General features: G+C 33.9%; 1 protein-coding gene across 1 annotated transcript in view; it reads left to right on the top strand.

The window, feature by feature from the left end:
- The window catches only part of LOC150109515 (DNA repair protein RAD51 homolog 4-like), a 120302-nt gene that overhangs the window by 41534 nt on the left and 58875 nt on the right, over nt 1-19893 (top strand). Inside the window, exon 4 of the mRNA XM_090413397.1 lies at nt 7872-8000. Coding sequence (XP_090269523.1) covers nt 7872-8000 — 129 coding nt within the window. The remainder of the gene's footprint in view (nt 1-7871; nt 8001-19893) is intronic.

The following is a 19893-nucleotide window of genomic DNA, read 5'->3' as shown; positions in this document are numbered from 1 at the left end:
AGTACTGGAAACCATAATCTTTCCTGTTCAATTGTACATAATAAATATTACAGACATCACAGAAGCTGAAGAAAAGCAATTATGTAATAAGCCTGTGCAATTTTTTTTGGTTCAGCTGATACCAAGAAGTTAAAAAGGAATTTCTTCAACTATCGAAGAAGCATGGAGGATTTGGGCATCTAGTCTTCAAATTCTACTATTTAAGCAATACAGTTTCAAAAATCCATTAAATATTGCAGACTAATCACACATGTGCAGACCTTCTCCTGTACTACCTGGGTTTTCAGCTTCCTCTATTTGAAGTAAATGATTATAAAGGTCTGAAAGCTGAGATTGTTCCTGACTACTACAACACTCTGTGCTTATCTCTAAGACTGCTTCAACAATTTGGCATTGACATTCTTTCCATTAAAAAAAAGTAAAATTTGGTATAAAGAAACTTTAATCTCTTTCACTGTGAATTTCCACGTTTGGGTACTGATAACATTACTTTGTTCCATAAAAGTTTAAGGATACCCTAACAGGAGGGATCTTGCTTGGAGAATTGCATACGGCTGCCTTCAATACCATCAAATGGAGGTACTTTAACATCGGAGATCCAATCTGTGACATCTGTTACCAATTGGAAACAGTAGAACATGCATTCTACAGCTGCTCTCTTGCTCTGCATATTTGGAACAGATTATATAATGTGGGTATTCCATTACTTACAACAGAACAGGTTATTTTTTTGCGGTACCCACTACCTCTCAGCAATGGGAAGAGAATTTTGATTTTTATAATTAATGAATTGAAATACCATTTATGGAAGGTTAGAAAGAAACATGGATTTCAAAAACCAGCAATATGACATCCAAATGCTTTATAATATTGTATTGCAGGAATTTTATTGTTCAGTCAGACAATTTTTGTATTTAGAAAGAAGCATTCTAGGAGATGTCAAATTTCTGACTAGATGGTGTAGACCAGGGGTATTCAACCCGGCGATTTTTGGTCGATCTCTTGTGTATTCCTCCTTACTTACAAATTTAATTAAAACTGAAAATATAATATTTTATTTATCATTATTTTTAATTTGCTTTAAGTGTATTGCTATTGTTTGTTTATTTTTCGTTAAAATTGTCAAATCAGTAATTTTCTTATAAGTCCGGGTAAATGAATTAATTTGGATCAGTGGAAGTTAAACAGCGAGCCGAGTGAATACAATTATAAGCAAAGTGTAAAAACTCGATTGTAGCCTAAATATTAAATATTCCAAAGCACATTACGTCGATTTTTTACTTAGGTTAAGTCCCATATGAATATTGTAAAAAAAATAAACTTTGTTTGTCTCGGTATAGGCAGAGAAGGCCAACTCAGTGGGTTGGTTAACTCGGTAAGGCTAAGTATTAGATTTTTTTAAATTGTATTAGATGTTTTTGTAAATAACTCTTTTGAAGCTAACTGTTAGTGTTAAAAACAAAGGCAATGTTTTTGTCGCTGAAGCTGTACATGGCGGCATTAGAAAGATTGTTATTGAAACTTGTATATATGAGAAAGGCTTGCAGGCTCTAAGTGTAAACATCTCCAAAGTCTGTCAGAAAGAGTTCAAACAACTTTCTGATTGCCGACAACTTGCAATCAAAAGAAAGCAGAGGAGAATCAAAGGCGTGCCAAACTTGAAACTTAAGATGAAAGACTCATACTGATTCTTTGGGGGTTGCCAAACTTCGTGCGAGGTCTCAGAGGAGGCCTAATAAAAAGGGACTGAAGCAAGCAGGAGGGGTCCCAGTTCCATAAAAATATAAATGACCAAGAATTTAGACATCTCCCATATTTATAAAAAATTTTTGAACAAAATCAAGAAATGCTTCTCTATGATTTAAAAGAATTTATTTGTGAAATAGAATTAGTTCAGGAAGAAATAAATTCAAGATTTAAAGATTTTAATAAAACTGAAAGGATAGTATCTTTTATCAATAATCCATTTCAAGAAAACTTGAACATCACAGAAATTTCAAATAAAATTAGTGGGCTGTTTGATACAAACCAAGCTGAAGTAGAACTTGAGATAATAAACATTCAGAATAGTTTACATTTAAAATCAATAAACAATGAAGTCATTTGGAAGTATGCACATGAAAAATTCCCAATATTAACTGATATTGCACAGAAAATTCTGTCGTGTTTCGGATCGGCATACTTGTCAGAATCCACATTTCACATTAACTTTTGTTTTTTTTTTAATCAACCAGCATTTCCTGTAACTTGTGAGTTTGTAATCAATCTGTTGTTTTTTCTAACTTTGGTTTTCCAAAATAGAGAAATAAATATTTTATTCCAATATTTTTTTTTTTATTAAAAAAAATAAAAGTGATAAATAAATTTTTAAATACATAAATAAAGTTTTCAGTTGTGTATTTTTTTTAATTGTTTATTTGTGCATAATCAGATATCAGGTTGGGGAAAACGTGATCTATATAAGAGAGTAGATTGCCGAATAACTTATATATAAGAGAGTAGATCGCTGAATAACTTTTTATAGAAAAGTAGCTCTCGTAGTAAAAAAGGTTGAACACCACTGGTGTAGACCATCCACATTATGCAATATTCACCATAAAATTCTGTCTATTCTTGCTATGAGAGGTTTTTGAAATAGTTCCATGCAGGGATGACTGGAGAGCAATCCCAGGCAGAGAAGGCCAACTCAGTGGGTTGGTTAACTCGGTAAGGCTAACCACCTGGGTAGCAGTCATATTTATGTTTAGTTTCAATTGGTCTTTTGGTTGTTCATCTATATGTGAGTGGTGATAAAGGAAAACAGATAGCTTTTGGCTGTATGATGATAGAAAAGAGCTGAGGCCTTTTCTATCAGGATCTCTTGCACCCCTATACTAACTACTCTAGTCCTGTAATGAGCACCCCTTTATTTTTTCACCTTGATAAGGATTGAAACCAGTCTGGGTAGTGACCCTTCCCATAATGCACAGTATTATACATGTCTGTAATTATATGTACTTCTGTTACACCCTGATAACTTAAGAATGTGAAAATTTCAATTATCATGATGTAACAAGAGAAGAAATAAAAACCCTGTATAGATAACTAAGTAAGCAAGCTTGTTCCTAATCAGATATTATTGAGAGCCTTTGAAAGTAATGAATACAAAAAATAAAAAGAAAGAAAAACATGCTTGCATCCAAGTGAAAAATATAGCTGAAATTGTTTGTTGAACTAAATAAAAAAAAAAAAAGGGAATTTTATTACAGTTGGGATATGATAAAATAAGGTTAAGTAAAGCAAAGAAGATTAGTCATAGGATTTTGTATGTGAGAGGCTAGTTTTTACACTTGAAATAAGAGATTAAAGATTCGAGTTAATTCTTAGAAAATTTTGGAAAGGGGATTAATTTAGTATAGATGACATAGAGATTAGCTCAAACAAAAACCAAAGCTCAAGGTCATAATTTCCGAATTGAGACTTCGTCACATGTCAGTCGCATGCACATGGACCGAATGGTGTTTTGGCAGAAAAACACCACTCTTAATTGGTCAGTAAAATCAACTCCAATAAGGGGGGAAGAAAAGAAATTGAAGAGGGTGCTGGTAGGGGTCATCGTATAAAAGGGTTAGGAGACCCCCTCCCCCACGAGACTTTTTTCCCTCAGAGTTTTCTTCACGAGTCTTCGTATAGGTCTCATGCAGCTTTCCTGAGTGACGGGTTAGGAGTTTTCTCCGTCCGACACAATAAGGAAACAAAGTGTGCAGGATTTCGATTCCGTGTTCCTATTGTAAGAAATGAGGGACGCCATTTAGTTAAAAAGAGAGAAGATAATGTCAGTGTGTTTCATCGTCCAGTGATTGTAATGAGAGAAAGAAAATTCTATAAAGGAGTCAATGCTCATGTGATGAATTTCACAGCCATAGAATAGATGATCCTATGTATGTCCTTGATTGAAGATTGTAAGGTAAAGATTGTGAAAGCCCATCTTAGTGCCAAAAGAACTTAGAAGTGATAAGTTATAGAAGAGTTCGTCCTAGGAAGGTAAAATATCGGAAAAAGGTAGAGACCAGTGTAGAAGACCCAAGTCAAAAGGTACTGTAAAATCTCGTGTCAATTCAAATCATATGTAACTGTAGTCATTGTTCAATTACTGAACAGTTGAAAGGATTAATGAGAATTATACTAGGACTTTAGTACATGTCAAACTAGAATAAAAATGAGCTTGTTATTATTAATTAATACGTAATTCATGTGCCTAGAGATTTATGCATGTACATTGTATTTTAATTAAGAGAGTCTTAAAGGTCAAAGGTGTATATTAGCTCAGCGAAAGGATAAAATTTAGTCCATATTGTCTTAGTGAGAAAATTAGAATAACTGATTATATATATCCTAGAAAATACAGAATTATAGCATGATCAAACCAGTAAGGGGTTAGACAAAGGATCAACTAGTTCTAGAATTATACATGTTTATATGTATAGAATCTGTTATGGCGATATGATCACAATTCTCATGTAGGATCTTAACCTAATAATTGTGTTTAGCTAGTGAAAAATTGTATTATATATTCTTAGTATTGAATTGAGTTTTATTTGATAAAGAATGAATTGTACCATGTTTAAGAGTTCAATAAACTTTTGTTCATTGAAAATACAGTTGTCTGAGATTGCCGCTCAATGCACCACTTGTAACAACGTACGAACCTAATCACGCGGGGGGGGGGGGGTTGTTAAGTTACGACATAAAGGTCACAACTGCATATTAGTTTCACACTCAGACATATTTTGGTAATTGCTCTTTGTTTTTGAATTTTATATCTTAAACTAAATGTCCTGAAAGGCACAGTATAAAATAAATATTTAGGGACACTAAGGGGAGGAGAAGCTTGAATATTTGTATTTGGGTGATATCTTGTATATAAATAAGATTTGGACAAAGACAAGTAGAGTTTCACATGTAAGGATAGTTGAAAGCCTAATAATCGTAAAATGGGACGCAACACTTCACAATATGGGATCTGATGTGAAGTCATTAGCCTATATATACGAGTTGCCCAGTCTTGAAGTTACTCCATGCTCAAACTTTGTTTGCTTACACTTGGATAAAGAATAGAATAAACCAAGAATATAATTTCTTGGCATCTTTAATTTATAGTATAACCAAGTGGAAAAACTTTCGATGCCTCTATGACAGAGATGAAATTTTGAAATGATTAAACCTGCTGTTTAATTATTTCTCTTTGTGCTATAGTTACTCCATTAAATTGTATTATGAGTGTAAACTAGCACCTAAGCCTAAATACTCAAGATACACACACTTTGAAGGTAGATTATCATCCATATTTCTCTTTGAGCAAAGTGATGTAGACATATGATGTGTGCGCACATGTGCACAGACATGCATTTCAACAAACGGATGACTATTTTTTTATACAAAACACATATGCCACAGTGAAATAAATATTTATTAATCACAAATACTTTCATTTTACATCTTGTTAAATATCATCAGTGTGAGCTGAGAAACAATAATGGAAATTTGAATATATAGAATAATATGTGTTGCAATAGAATCTTAAACACAGTAACATTATAGCTAGGACAAAATATTATTGAGGTGTGTGTGTGTGTGTGAGATTTTATAAAAATTATTAAATACAGTGATGATAACGATTTTCCAAACTTTTGGAATAGAAAGATAGTTATTGCGATTTAAGTTAGGTTGTTGAGATAAGACTTTAGCACTTTCTGTGAATAAATGTTAAAATTTTTAAGTATGTTAATGTGAAAGTTTGATATTATTTCATTAAATCCAGTAGCTAGGGTTCTCAATTTCAGGTTGAGAGAGACCAGATTTATAACTTTTGATATTAGATTGATTTGACTCTTCTGTTCTGAAATACATTTTTGCTGAATTTTTCCTTTTGGCCAACATGGAACTTATTAAACACAAAGTAGCCATAATGGCGATAGTGTCATTTGGAGAAGATAGTAGATTGGGATGAGTTGGAATTTCTTCAAAATCTTTGGCACATGTGCAGAAGTGCTTTAGTATAAAGAATGAGAGTTCTGTGAAATTCTTCCCATGGAGAATTCAGTGAAACTTTCAATGAATTTATATTTAATTCTTTGGGTATAATCATTTAATAGGGCCATTTGTTTGATAATTTCCAGTTCCTGTTAAAGAGATACTTCGGAAGAGCAAATTTTATATGCTCGAGATACCAAGGATTTTATAATTATTTTGCATTTTTGTGATGGATGGTGTGCAGATGAAATAGAAATGTAATGCTCTGTAAAAGTTGGTTTGCAGTTTGAAAGCAATTTGTCAAATTTTCATTTGATGTATGGGTTTAAAAAAAAAAAAAAAAAAAAAAAAAAAAAAAAAAAGCTACTCCTCCTGAAAAATGATTGTCCTCTAAGACCTGTTGTTGGTTCCACAATCAGTCCTTTAAATTTTCTTATATTGTCTTACCTGCTCTGTCTTCTAATTGGTTAGTTATTCTGTTTCTTTGATTTAAAAAAAAAAATGACAGAATTTCTCTCAAAAATAAACTACAGAAATTTGAATGTTTAGATGTTACGGTGAAATTCAACATTTTTATACCAAAACATAGAATTTTTACAGCAAGCATTGTCACCTGACATTATTATTCAAATTTACAATCACTTCTGGATATTTCATCTAGAAAGATAAACTTCACAAGCATGATAAAGGCTCACCTCTGTCACCAAATTTGGCTAATTCATATTTGAAATGCCTTGAAGAAAGAGTTTTAATTCTCAATCCTAAACCTTCAAGCTCAATATAGAATACAATGAAATGTAAATCCTGCCTCTACCAACATAGAAACATGGGGGATATGGGAGTCAAAATTACAAATACAGTTCCCTTGAAAATGTACTCCATATATAACTTTCCAAACAGTTATTACTGTTTGTTTGGAGAGTTACAGAAGCACATCTTGGAACAGCAGAACTAAAAATTGAAACAGTTGAACCCTCAATGACTTTGCTGCTGCCAGGAACATCATGATTATAGAACCTTGAACCCACATGCTACAGTATGGCAGAACTTCCTGATGTCCTTGACAACAATACTACAAAATATCGTGCATCAATACCAAATAAGTGTGATGAATGACCTCAGCTCTGACCTCAACCCACTTTTACTCCAGTTGGATTGTAGTAAAAAATAACATGAAAATATCACAGATTGGGTTCCATCTATCAACTGGACAAAACTAATGAATGTTCTACATGAATCTATTAGCCCAGCTCCAAACCACTGACACAAAGGTAAAAAAAATTACTGATTCAATTTTGAGCTTGGAAAAAGCAGATAGCAGCTGCCACTGTGGATATGCCACACACAAACTCCAGCCAACTTCTGGATGAGATTACAAACTTGATTCATGAAAAAAACACAGCAAGGCACAAATACTATCAAAAATACTGGCTCCAGAACACTATCATTACACTTAAAAACTATCGAAATCAACAGTGAGAGACAGAACTTTGGTCGTTAAAGACAGAGGATCAGACATTCTGGAAAACACCCAAGTTCTGTGCACTAGGCCATAAACCATTGGCAATTTTAATTTAAAGTGTTTCATTTTAACTACTACATGACTGCTGCATGTTTAGGATGCTATTATAATACACATATTTCTCTATTTTTTCTATTCAAATTTCTATTATTCTGCTTCAGCTTGCACTGATAATGTGTTACAATACATAAATAGAAATATTTGTGATTATTAAATAATTATAATTTTACTGTGGCATGTGTATTTTTGTATAAATTTTTATTTATATATATTATTGCAAAATTCTTTCTAGTCTTTTAGGCTATGCTGTTTGTAAATTGGTTTTACTTTTTTTTAGTTTTGCATCATGTTGGCAGGTTCAGTTGCAGTGAAAACCAAACAAAAAGTTCTCTATATAGACACAAGTGGTGGATTTTCTTCTCAAAGAACACAAGAAATGCTAATTCACAGAGGTATTAATAAAGAGGTAATTTGCTACTTGTTGTGTCTCTTAATTATAACTTTTGGATGAAATCATTGCTATGACTGATACCTAAAATGTTTGTTATAACTTTCCATTCATTGTTTGTTACCTAATATGATGTGATTATTAATTTTATAAATAACTTTATCTGACAGCTATTAAATCTATTTTTTAATCTATAATAATAATAGCCCTTGTTGTAGTTATAGGTTGATATAATTGCTTAGAAATCCATTGGTGACTCTCTCTCCTGTAGTAACAGTTCAGTAACATGACGGGTAAAGAATTTTTGCCAGTTTTGATTAGAGTTAAAACTTTTGAAGTTATGCTGCAAAAAAAAATAAAAGTACATACTAAGTTGTGGGGGGGGGGTGTAAATTTTTGATGATTATTTTGATAAAAACTGAATTTGAATAAATTTAAAATACTTTGTAAGATTTTTTCACTTTGTTTTTTAGGCCTTAAGAAACTTCTCATACCAGATTTCTGGTAGAAGCATAGTTGCTTACATTTGAATCTCTTAATTTATTTTCAATATATAGGTTAAAAAGCAAGGAAACAATGAACAGAAAGCGGGACCAGTTTTTTTTTTTTTTTTAAGAGGTGAGTGCAGAACAGAATGTGTTTAGAGGATGAGATCAAGGCTGTGGAAGTAGATGTAATTTGAAATACCTTTTTGAAAAGAAACATGGAAAGTCTTATATGGAGAAAGCAGGATTATTTTACATTTAAAACTAGTTTCTTGTTTTATGGCTGCCAGAGATTTGATTCATCTCCAGTGATTTCTCAATAATCCAGCCATGTTGAGAAACTTGAAATCAGTTTATTAGTTCTCTTAACTGAGTATAGTTAAATGAATGTAGGGATAAATAGTGCTGTTTCCAGGAGTCATTTGATATGCTGATAGATTTGAGGAATGGTTAGTCAAAGTTTTTGTTATTTGAGGATCAGAAAATTGATATATCACTATAAGAATATATTATAATAATTTATAATATATAAATATATTATATAATTTGGTATGGTGACTCTGTCATAAAACATGCCATTGATGACTGGGTTATTACTTCAAGTTTTCCCAGAGCACAAATTAAAAATATAGCAAACAGATTTGAAAAACAGAAAAGAATAGCAAAAGAGATGGTAATTCTAGTAGGTAGGAATGATGTACCTAGTTCACTATGAGAGAGAATGTGAAAGGAGGAAGAAGTGAGAGTGAAGAGTGAGAAGGTAAAGATCATAAGTATATTACCTTCTTGATTCATTTCTATTATATCTAGGTATGATATGGATGTGGAGATGACTGCTCCCTTCTAGTGATCCTTGACCTTATATAGTATCGTCTAAAATAGTATGAGTTCTACAATCAATTTTCTTGAGTTTTGCAGAATGAAAAACCTGAGTTTTTGGTAGAGAAAAAAACCCTACCTTGCCCATGACATAGATCAGTTAAGAACCAGTCACTTAGGAAAAGTTCCTCTTGTCAACAATTAGAATTAAATTGAGAACAGGTTTTCTTTGGGCTCCCTAGTGTTATATATACCAATACCATTTGCACCAGGCTACACAGGACTATTAGTATTTATCTATAAAGAAATAAAGCACGAGAATTACAGAGGAATTTCCCTTTTGGGCATTTCAAGTATGATATTTATGCATGCATACTTGAGAAGAGGCTAAGAAAAATTATTGGAAAAGAAACTTGGGAAAGAACAAGCCAGGTTCAGCCAAAATAGGATTGTAGGATCAGATTTTCACTTTAAAGCAAATAAGTGAGAAATCATTGAACTATAACAAGGAACTGTGTTTTTTATGTTTTTTTTTTTTCACTATATAATTTAAGGAAATTACAACGTACTAGGATATACATTAAAATAAATTTTAATATAATTAACGGCTATTTTAGCCTGTTTTTGTTTAGGAGAGTCCCTTATATTTAATACATTGGCTAACATAAGGGGTATATATATATTTTAGGGCATTATGGGCGAGTATAGAAGGCAATTATGGCAGAATAAAAAATGTGGAAAAATTTTGAGCTCTTCAGGGATTGCAATATTCCCATTCCAGAATATCTGAACACAAAAAAACATCGCAACATCAAAAAGAAAAACAAAACACAGAATACGGGGAAGACAGAAATTGCAGCTCATGCCCTTGAACTAAAACACATCCCCCAAATTGACAAAGCCATAATCATTGACAAACAAGAAAACGAAACAATGCTTAGAATATCCGAAACTATTGCCATAAAATGCGATGGAAATTCTATCAACGTCCATCACCCCTACCTAATTTCCGAATGTTGGACATTCCAAAACTTACAAATTAAGCCATGCCTCCGGCCATTTAGCGACAACAAATGCCCAAATTTGGCAGATGCAACTTGCAGCCTTCACATAGCCCTACAGTCATTCGCACAAAGTTCTGACGATGGTCAGACGATGACCGAAACGGTCCACACCCCGTAAACCCTTGCCCCAGTTTCCACATAAGGATAACTTTCCCCTTCGTTTTTCCCCCCTCTCTCTCCCTCTCCCCACAACAAAATAATATATATATATATATATTTATATATATATTATTAATAGTAACCCGGGTTTCCAAACTTATTTCCCGTGTCTCAAGCACATCCCCATGTTCTTTCCCTCTTCCCCCCGTTTACATACAACCTTTCAGCAAGAGCTTGGATTTAGAAGGCATCTTTAAACCAAAAACAAGGTATGTACAAAATTTTTCCACATTTTTTATTCTGCCATAATTGCCTTCTATACTCGCCCATAATGCCCTAAAATATATATATACCCCTTTTTGAGTTATGTTAGCCAATGTATTAAATATAAGGGACACTCCTAAACAAAAACAGGCTAAAATAGCCGTTAATTATATTAATAGTGTTTAAGAGGAGTGGCATGGGAATTTCCCAGAAACTATACTAAATTTTTAATATACTTCAATATTTCGGCAACGTCACGTTGCCATTTTCAAGAACTTAAGTACAAGACACGTGCACGCAGGCACAACAAAACAGTAAGTGAGGAAGAAGTAGGATGCTATTATTTCTCTTAAAGTCCTGATTGTGCCCTCTAGCGGGCAATGTTGGTATTCTTGGGCAATTGGGCTGAAGGTCTTCGGATGTAGGTTTCCCAAATTTGGGGAAGTCTCATGCAGCCAAATTTGTTGAGGTTTGGATCATTTCTTAGGGCTGAAGCTGATTCCATGAAAAGCCTTTCATATATGTATTTGCTACGGTGTATTATCCTGGCTTTCTTCCACCGTGTTCTATGGCAGGTATCCAGTGCATGGTCAGCAAGACCAGAGTGGCTGTATTGGTAAAAATGGATGTAGTCCTTGTGTTCTGAAATTCTGATATTTGCTGTCCTGCCTGTTTGGCCATAGTAGGACAGCTTACAGCTATAAGGGACCTGGTATACACCAGGTAGGTCTAGGGGGGGGGGGAGGTGGTCTTTAGTAGAGTGGATAAGGGATGCCAATTTTTTATATGGTCTGTAACAAGAAGTTATGTTTTTTTAAGATTTTTGTGATTTTTTCCGAGGTGAAGATGGCAAATTATTTATAGAAATAGATAACAGAGTAATTAAAGCTGTATTGTATTGAACAGTCTTTATGAATTTATATGGAATAAGAAAGAAATTAGTCAAAACACTATACTATCTTTTTATAAGACAATGTTCAAACCAATTTTAACCTATGGATTGAGAGTTGGGTTAGAAATGAAACATTTGATAAACACTGGACACCATAGATAGAAGAATTCTCAAAAAGGGGACTGAACAGATGGCTTCAGTGTATGTGTTTGTGTGTGTATATATATATATATATATATATATATATATATATATATATATATATACAGTCATACCCCGAAGTTATGCGGTAGGTGGGACCAACAAAAAGTGCGTAAGTCGAATTTGCATAACTTGGGGTATAATTTTGCATGTAATTTATATAGACAAACATACAAAATATTAGTTAATTGGGACCAAAGGTTTACAAAAAACACTTATATTTTTTAAGAAATATAATCATAATTGTAGTTTTTCATACATAAAAAAAAAGAAAGTTATTTCGATGTTGATAGTTTCATAAAATCTTGTAGATTCGTCTGATGGCATGATGTCTTTTTCTTGTCACGCAAAATTTCTTTGTAGCAAGCTAATGATTTTTTTATTCCTTGCCTTGTGGCTGCGATTCGTTCCTCGTTAGAATCTATGTCCTCCAAAATCTGTAAACCTTTCTTTTATGATTGTTCTTACTGTGGATTCCTATAGATCAAACTTCTTTGCTAGCTCACAAATTTTCATGCCGCCTTCAAAATCCTTAATAATGTTGAGTTTTGTTTCCAAAGTCAATATTTTTCTTTTCTTGCTAGCTGTTGAAGAATCGGACTTGCTTCTTTTATACAATCATTAAACATAACATTAAACAATCGCAAGGTTTGTAGACTATAAAAATCGTGTATGAATGGAGACCATGCAAAACACGTCAGTGCTTGTTTACAGCATGTGCAACACTGGCGAATGCGGCAAGCACCTGAAAGATACGACTAGTGGTGAGGCATGAAGCGGGATGAGAATACGTACATATAAGAAACCGCGTAACTCTGGATTCACGTAATTCGGGGCATGACCACACACACACACACACTATGCATACCGGTTTCAACCTTGATTTAGGCCTCATCAGTGGGAACCAGACCTAGGGGTGATACTAAGGTTGAAGTAATGCCGAAGTCATAATTTCTTATACAAGTAGCCAAAAGGTGTCACACCTTATTATTCGAAACCAGTCTGGGTAGTGAATCTTCCCATAATGCATAGCATTATACATACCCATAGGGATATGTGCTTGGCATAATGGGATACCGAGGCAAGTGATGTGAAGTCATCAGCTTCTATATACAAATAGCCCCAGTCCTGAAAATACTTCAGGCGCAAACTTTGTTTGCTTACACTTGGATAAAGGATTAAACCAAGTTTATAATTTCTTGGTATCTTTAATTTATAGTGTCTTTAATTTATCCAAAGAATTTTATTGTTATGCTGCAAGTAAAAGAAAAAATGAATATAGAAGAATAACTTTACTGAATGCATATGAAAGTATCAATTTTCATGCATGTAACAAAAATTATATAGAATATGATTCAAAAACTCTGATATATTTTATCCGCTGTTATGTGGAGATTGTCAGGAAGATAGACCACTAATTGCATTCAAAAGATGAATCAAAATAATGAGTCATAAATCATGCATATATTATCAGTTGCAGCTGAAATATATGATCTTACACTATTACAGTTCAAAGGAACAATTGTAGTAAGCACCATAGATTTAAAATAAATAAATAAAATTATAAATAATTAATAATGATCACTTCCCAAAACTTGGATATTTGCATACAGTCTGATCTGTTCAGGTTCGGATGATTTCTTAGCATTTAACGTGTTGTTTCAGAAAGATGATCACTTTTGAACTTACTGGAAGTTTTGTCTGGTTCCAAAGAACTCTGTGCCTAGCATCAATAGCATGAGAAGCAAGCCAGACTTGTCGGATTAAAACTGAACAAGCCAGACTTGTTCAGTTTTAATCAAAGCAGAATGGCCAATCTGTCCAAAATAGTAAAGATGACATGAGCATGGTACTTGATAGACACTTGGTAATGTATCCGTTCTTCAATCCAGAAAGTTCAAATTTGATCATCTTTTTTTTTAAACATGTGAAACCCTAAGAAATCATTCAAACTTGAACCTGAACACTGATCAGACTGTGTACAAATTTCCAAGTTTTGAGAAGTGATCACAATTAATTTTTCATAAGTTTTTTTTTTTTAAATCTACATAACTTACTACAGTTGTTCCTTTGTACCCTAATAGTGCCCTAATAATAATAAAAGGTTATTATATCATATACTTCAGCTGTGACCAAGAGACACAAGCTAATATATGCATGATTTGTAACTCATTATTTTGTAACTCATTATTTACATGAGTTTGGACATTATGATGTCCAAACTCATGTAATGTTGCATGAAATATATTGAAGTTTTTGAATAAAATTCTATATATTTTTTGTTACATGTGTAAGCCATGAAACTTACTTTAATATGTCTACTGCACATGTTGCAATAAAGCTGTTATTTACTGAATGCAGATGGTACTTTAATGTCAAAAGCTAATGAATGCTCGCTTTCAGCTGAGATATATCAATTAGGTGCATTTAGCATAGTGTACAGTGCTAACAGCATATTGGATGAAGAGACAGAGGTATATGAGAATGAGGTTGAAGAGCTTTTGCATCACCTGGATAAGAATTTGGCAATGGGGGACAGATGGAATATCAGTACATATGCTAAAGGCCTGTTCAGCTGAATTGGCTAGGCCTTTGACATGTTTGTATACCTTGAGTCTTAGCTCAAGAAAAATAACAGGAATGAAAAGAATGTGTGATATTTACATTACAAGGGTGGTGCAAAAACTGATGACCTTAACTACAAAAACCTATCAGTATCTCTGGTGTAGTGGTGAAGATTTTAGAGAAGTTGATAAGAACTTGTATACAGAAATGGATAGACATACAAGCTATACTCTGCATGGAACAGCATGGGTGTACCATAACGTTGCTATAACTGAGTTGAATAACAGGAATGGATACACTATGATACTGTTGGGTTTTGCTAAAGCATTTGATAAGATACTACATGAAAGGCTGCTGCATAAACTGGCGAATATGGTTTTGGAATGTAAACTTTTGATTTGGATAAGTGGATGATTGTCAGACAGGTATCAAAAAAGTGGTATATACAGTGGATGTGCATCTGCCAGATTTAAGATTAGTGGTGTACTCTAGGGTTTAGTCCTTGGATCATTGTTGTTCAGTCTATACATTAATGACATTAGGAAGGATCTAACAGGAGATGGTCAGTTGTTTGTTGATGATGCAAAGATAGGCAGTGCAATCAGGGATGTGGCTGATGAAAGTGGGTATCAGTTTTTAATGTTAGTAACATAAAGTTATGCACTTTGGCATGATGACATTTCCCATGGCATATTGTATTAGCGAGGTTATGCTACAAGCAATTGATGAAGCTAGGGATCTTGGTGTAATGGTAGATAGGAATTTGAAGTTCAAAGGCCACATACTTAAAACTGCAAATACAACTCAGAGGATAATTGCAATGTTGAAGCAAACCTTGACATGTAAGGATAAGGAACTTAATTTACCTCTTTGCAAGGCTTGATAAGACTGTGCCTGGTCTGATGTGTGCAGATTTAGTCTCGTGGGTTATAAAGATTAGAAAAAAAAAAAAAGAGTTAAAAAGATTATAAGGACAGATTGCTAGTATGTGGACTACAGACTCTGGTTAGTAGTAAAAAAGAAGTAGAAGAGAACACAGGGCATCCATGAAAGTTAAGTTTATTCACAGTTAAGGAGTTAGAAATGGCTTTTTCTCACAAGTGAGTGTGTGGAATAGTTTGCCTGTTGAAGTAGTGAGTATCTAGTGTGAATGAGTTTAAGGGAGGGCCTTGATGAGTCCTTGACTCCATGGAGGTCTCAGATATATTGTTGGAAGTAGAGGAAATAAGAGATCTGGGGGTGATAGTGGATAAGGATCTAAAATTTAGAGGGCACATCGCCAAAATTGTGAAGACAACACAAAGACTTCTGGGAATGATGCGGAGGACACTGACGTGTAGAAGTAGGGAGATTCTTGTTCCATTGTATAAGGCTTTGATTAGGCCACACATGGACTATTGTGCCCAGATTTGGTCACCTGGTTTTCAGAAGGATGAAGAGATGTTGGAAAGGGTCCAAAGGCGACTGACTAAGGTAATTTCTGACCTCTGGAATGTCGAGTATGAGGAAAGATTGAAAAGATGTAATTTGCAGAGTCTAGTGGAGAGAAGGAAGAGGGGAGATATGATAGAGACCTACAAGTTGGTAAGGGGTTGTTATAGGATCAATGGTGGAGAAGTTCTACAGAGAATAGTGGGAGATCAGGGGAGAACCAGAGGTCATCCCTGGAAACTGTATAAAGAGGGTGTGAGTAGGGGAGTGAGAGGCAGGTTTTTTTCGTGCAGAGTTGTGAGTGAGTGGAATGCCTTGCCTGAGAGTGTGGTGTCTGCAAGGAATTTGAATGTGTTTAAGACGTGGTATGATGAGATGTGTGTGAGTTAAAAGGACCTCCTAGATGAGTCTTTGACTCCATGAGGTCTTGTTTAATAATAATAATAATATTATCTGAAAAAAAAAATATAGAATGACCCTATTTTACCAAGATAGGTACCATTATGTGATTTATTTTTTTTTGTGAAAAGCATTTAGAGAAGTTTCTCTTCTATGGTTATTATTATTACCCAAGATCCTATGGAGTCAAAGACTCATCTGGGAGGTCCTTTTATCTCTCTCTCTCTCTCTCTCTCTCTCTCACACACACACACACACAGCTCATCATACCGTGCTTTAAACACACACAAATTCTTAGCAGACACCACACTCTCGGACAAGGCATTCCAATCATTCACAATCTGCTGGGAAAAAAACTGCTTCTCACTCCCCTACTCACACCCTCTTTATACAGTTTCCAGGGATGAGCTCTGGTTCTCCCCTGATCTACCACTATTTTCTGTAGAACCTGTCCAGCATTGATCCTATAACAACCCCCTTACTAACTTGTAGGTCTCTATCATATCATATCTCCCCTCTTCCTCCTGCCCACCAGACTCTGCAAATTGCACATCTTCTCAATCTTTCCTCATACCTGACATTCCAGAGGTTAGAAACTACCTTAGTCAGTTGTCTCTGGACTCTTTCCAACATCTCTTCGTCCTTCTGAAAACCAGGTGACCAAATCTGATCACAATAGTCCATGTGTGGCCTAATCAAAGCCTTATACAGTGAAACAAGAATCTCTCTACTTCTACAAGTCAGTGTCCTCTGCATCATTCCCAGAAGCCTTTGTGTTGTCTTCACAATTTTGGCTATGTGTTCCCTAAATTTCAGATCCTTATCCACTATCACTCCCTGATCTCTTATTTCCTCCACCTCACAATATATCCTCACCAAGCATAAATTCTGCATCCCATCTTTGTTTTCCAAATTTTAAAACCTTACATTTTGCAACATTGAACTCGCATCCCCATTCCAATGCCCAATCACTCAATTTATTCAAGTCTTCTTGTAAGACCACAACATCTTCTCTACTCTTCATGGTTTGTCCCAACTTTGCATCTGCAAACAACTGAATATCTCCATCCAAATCTTCACCAATATAATTAAAATACTAGTTAAACAGTAATGGCCCTAAAACAGACTCCTGAGGCACACCACTAGTGACTTTCCTTTTCCTGGATATCGCTCTCTCATACACAACTTGTTGATACCTATCAGATAGCCAGTCTCCAATCCAATGCACAATCTAATATCCAACCCACCATCCACTCTAGTTTGACTATTGTCGTGACGGTTCCTTTCTGTCGTGTTCTAAATCTATCTAGTTTCAAGTCTCTTTTATGAATAATACAACTAATTACGAAATGATCACCGATCCAAAAGTAGGGAAATTTATATTTATACTGCGCCACCCTATTCTTAGATTAGTCTATATAAATAGTAGGATCAGTTCTAAATTAAGTTAACAGTCATCTCATTAGGCCGAATCATCTATTATCATTTTACTTGGGGTTCCTGCAAGATTCGAATGTTTATGAATGGTGCAATAATAAGGAATTCAGGCAAACACAATATTTAGATCAACAAAATAAAACATTTAATATATGATATGGTTAACAAATACAAGAACTCTATTTTAAAATGGAACTATACAATTAACTTAACACATCTTCTTAGGTCACTGATACTAATTCAATGTTCTAACTTTCATATACTATTCACAGTCTCAAAAACACAAATCTTCTTATCTCAAATTAATATAACAATTTCACATTTTATTCAGTCTTCACAAATCTATCAGCTCAATGTTTATATTCACAGCAGGCAATAAACTACGTAAGCTATATTCCAAGCAAATATATTCCCGGACCTTGAGTATCGGAGATATATTACAGTTAATGCTAGAATAGAGAAACTTATACAACTACTCTTACCAGACAAATTCTTCAATACATCAAATTATTGAGAGAGCACTTATGAATTAACTTAATTAACATTAGCGGAACACACATAACAAATATTCTCCATAGTTTAAACTGTATTACTGTAAGTCGCACTTCACTATTCCAAACAACAGTAATTGGGTACTAATATCTTTTCCTGTTCACTTTTCTCCAAGTAATCAATAAAACCTTTTCCTAGGGCAACATAGAATTTAATCGTAATCCAGATTAACTGGAACTAATCAGAATTTTCGCATCGACTGTCCAGTTTCCTTTTAACTGATTACGGCATCAACCTTTCTTCATAACAACAGCAGATTTCGCTTATGACATTAAACTTTATGTTTCACTACTTATAGGTTCACTTCCGAACACTATACTCATAAATTTCTGCCCTGAGGATTTTATAATCTTGGTTCTGCAAAACTCTCTCCTCACTCCTTAATAATAATTCTTCTCTTCCTTTCTATCTTATCTATGACCTTCCCACCTCTTTCTCCTTTTCTCTATATTATCCTTCTATATATATGACCTTCACTCCCACCTTATGTTCGAATGCCACGCTCTACTCCACTCGTGGTTGTTTACGCGAGCGTCTCCATGACAACAGACTGCACGTAAACATTTCGCTAATGTAATGTATGGTCTATTATTATTCATGAGTGATTACATAACATTAAATATTTCACAAATAAAAACAACAGAATATTTAAGCTACTTCTTTAACTTTTTGATTACGTATACAGTTAAATATAAAATAACACTTTACTTTACACCACATATATTTAGTTATACAAAATTCTAAACATATTATTATTTTATAAACTAATAATAGGTCAGGTTTTGAATAAATTTTTAATTAGTAATTCTTATTTAAGGAATAATAAATAAATTTATATGAGCCATGATTAATATTTGAATAGGCAATGTTAAATGTGAATGAAAAATAATAAATTACATAACATGGCTTCATTCACAATTTAACATAGGCTCACCCTTTCTTTAAAAAATTTTTATTATAAGAAAAATTTTTCTTCTGACACTAGGCTCCTTTAAAAAAAAACTGGATTACATATTTCCTTTTCGATTTTTCAAGTAATAGCCAGTTTTACTGAAACTTGGTTCTTTATTATGTTTTGTGCCTTTATTCTCTTTCACCTTATCATCAATTCTCTTATTACTATTATTATCACTTTCTGCATGTCTTTCAAGTTTGTAGTATAGGATTCTCTTCTTTGAATTAAATTCACGTTCTCCATTATTAGAATTAAGTCTTTGTTGTCTCACAACCTGGCGGTTTGTTCTACGATATAGATTAGACATTTTACCAAAATTGACTTCAACCGATAGTTTACTATTAGTGGTAACTTCTGATTTGGGCTTCGTCACTACTACTTTTTGTTCATCAGTAAGAAGAGGGGTATCAGATTGAATGTGTACATAAGAGTTATCACCACTATCTCTATTAGATGATTGATTCACAGCTGATTTTTCTTCAGTAGATGGTCCTGATTCAAGTGGCAATCTAAACTGTTTTGTTTGATACTTAGACTTATCATAATTATGAATTTCATTTCTTCTAGTATATCTCCTTTTGTTCATCAGGGTTATTTCCTTCTTAGAAAAGTCACAAGAAAATTTATATCTTGCTAAGAAGTTTGTTCCCAAGATAATGTGAGAACTTAGATTGGAAGTAGTGGGGACAACAAGTAGGTCTTGCCACACGTACAGTCCAAATTCTGGTAGGTATATTCTTGCTCGAAG

The sequence above is a fragment of the Typopeltis vanoorti genome, chromosome 2 (assembly GCF_054136105.1).
Source record: "Typopeltis vanoorti isolate ZY-2024b chromosome 2, IOZ_Tvanoo_1.0, whole genome shotgun sequence".
In the NCBI taxonomy this organism is placed as follows: Eukaryota; Metazoa; Arthropoda; class Arachnida; order Uropygi; family Thelyphonidae; genus Typopeltis; species Typopeltis vanoorti.
This window is presented reverse-complemented; position numbering and strand designations above follow the sequence as displayed.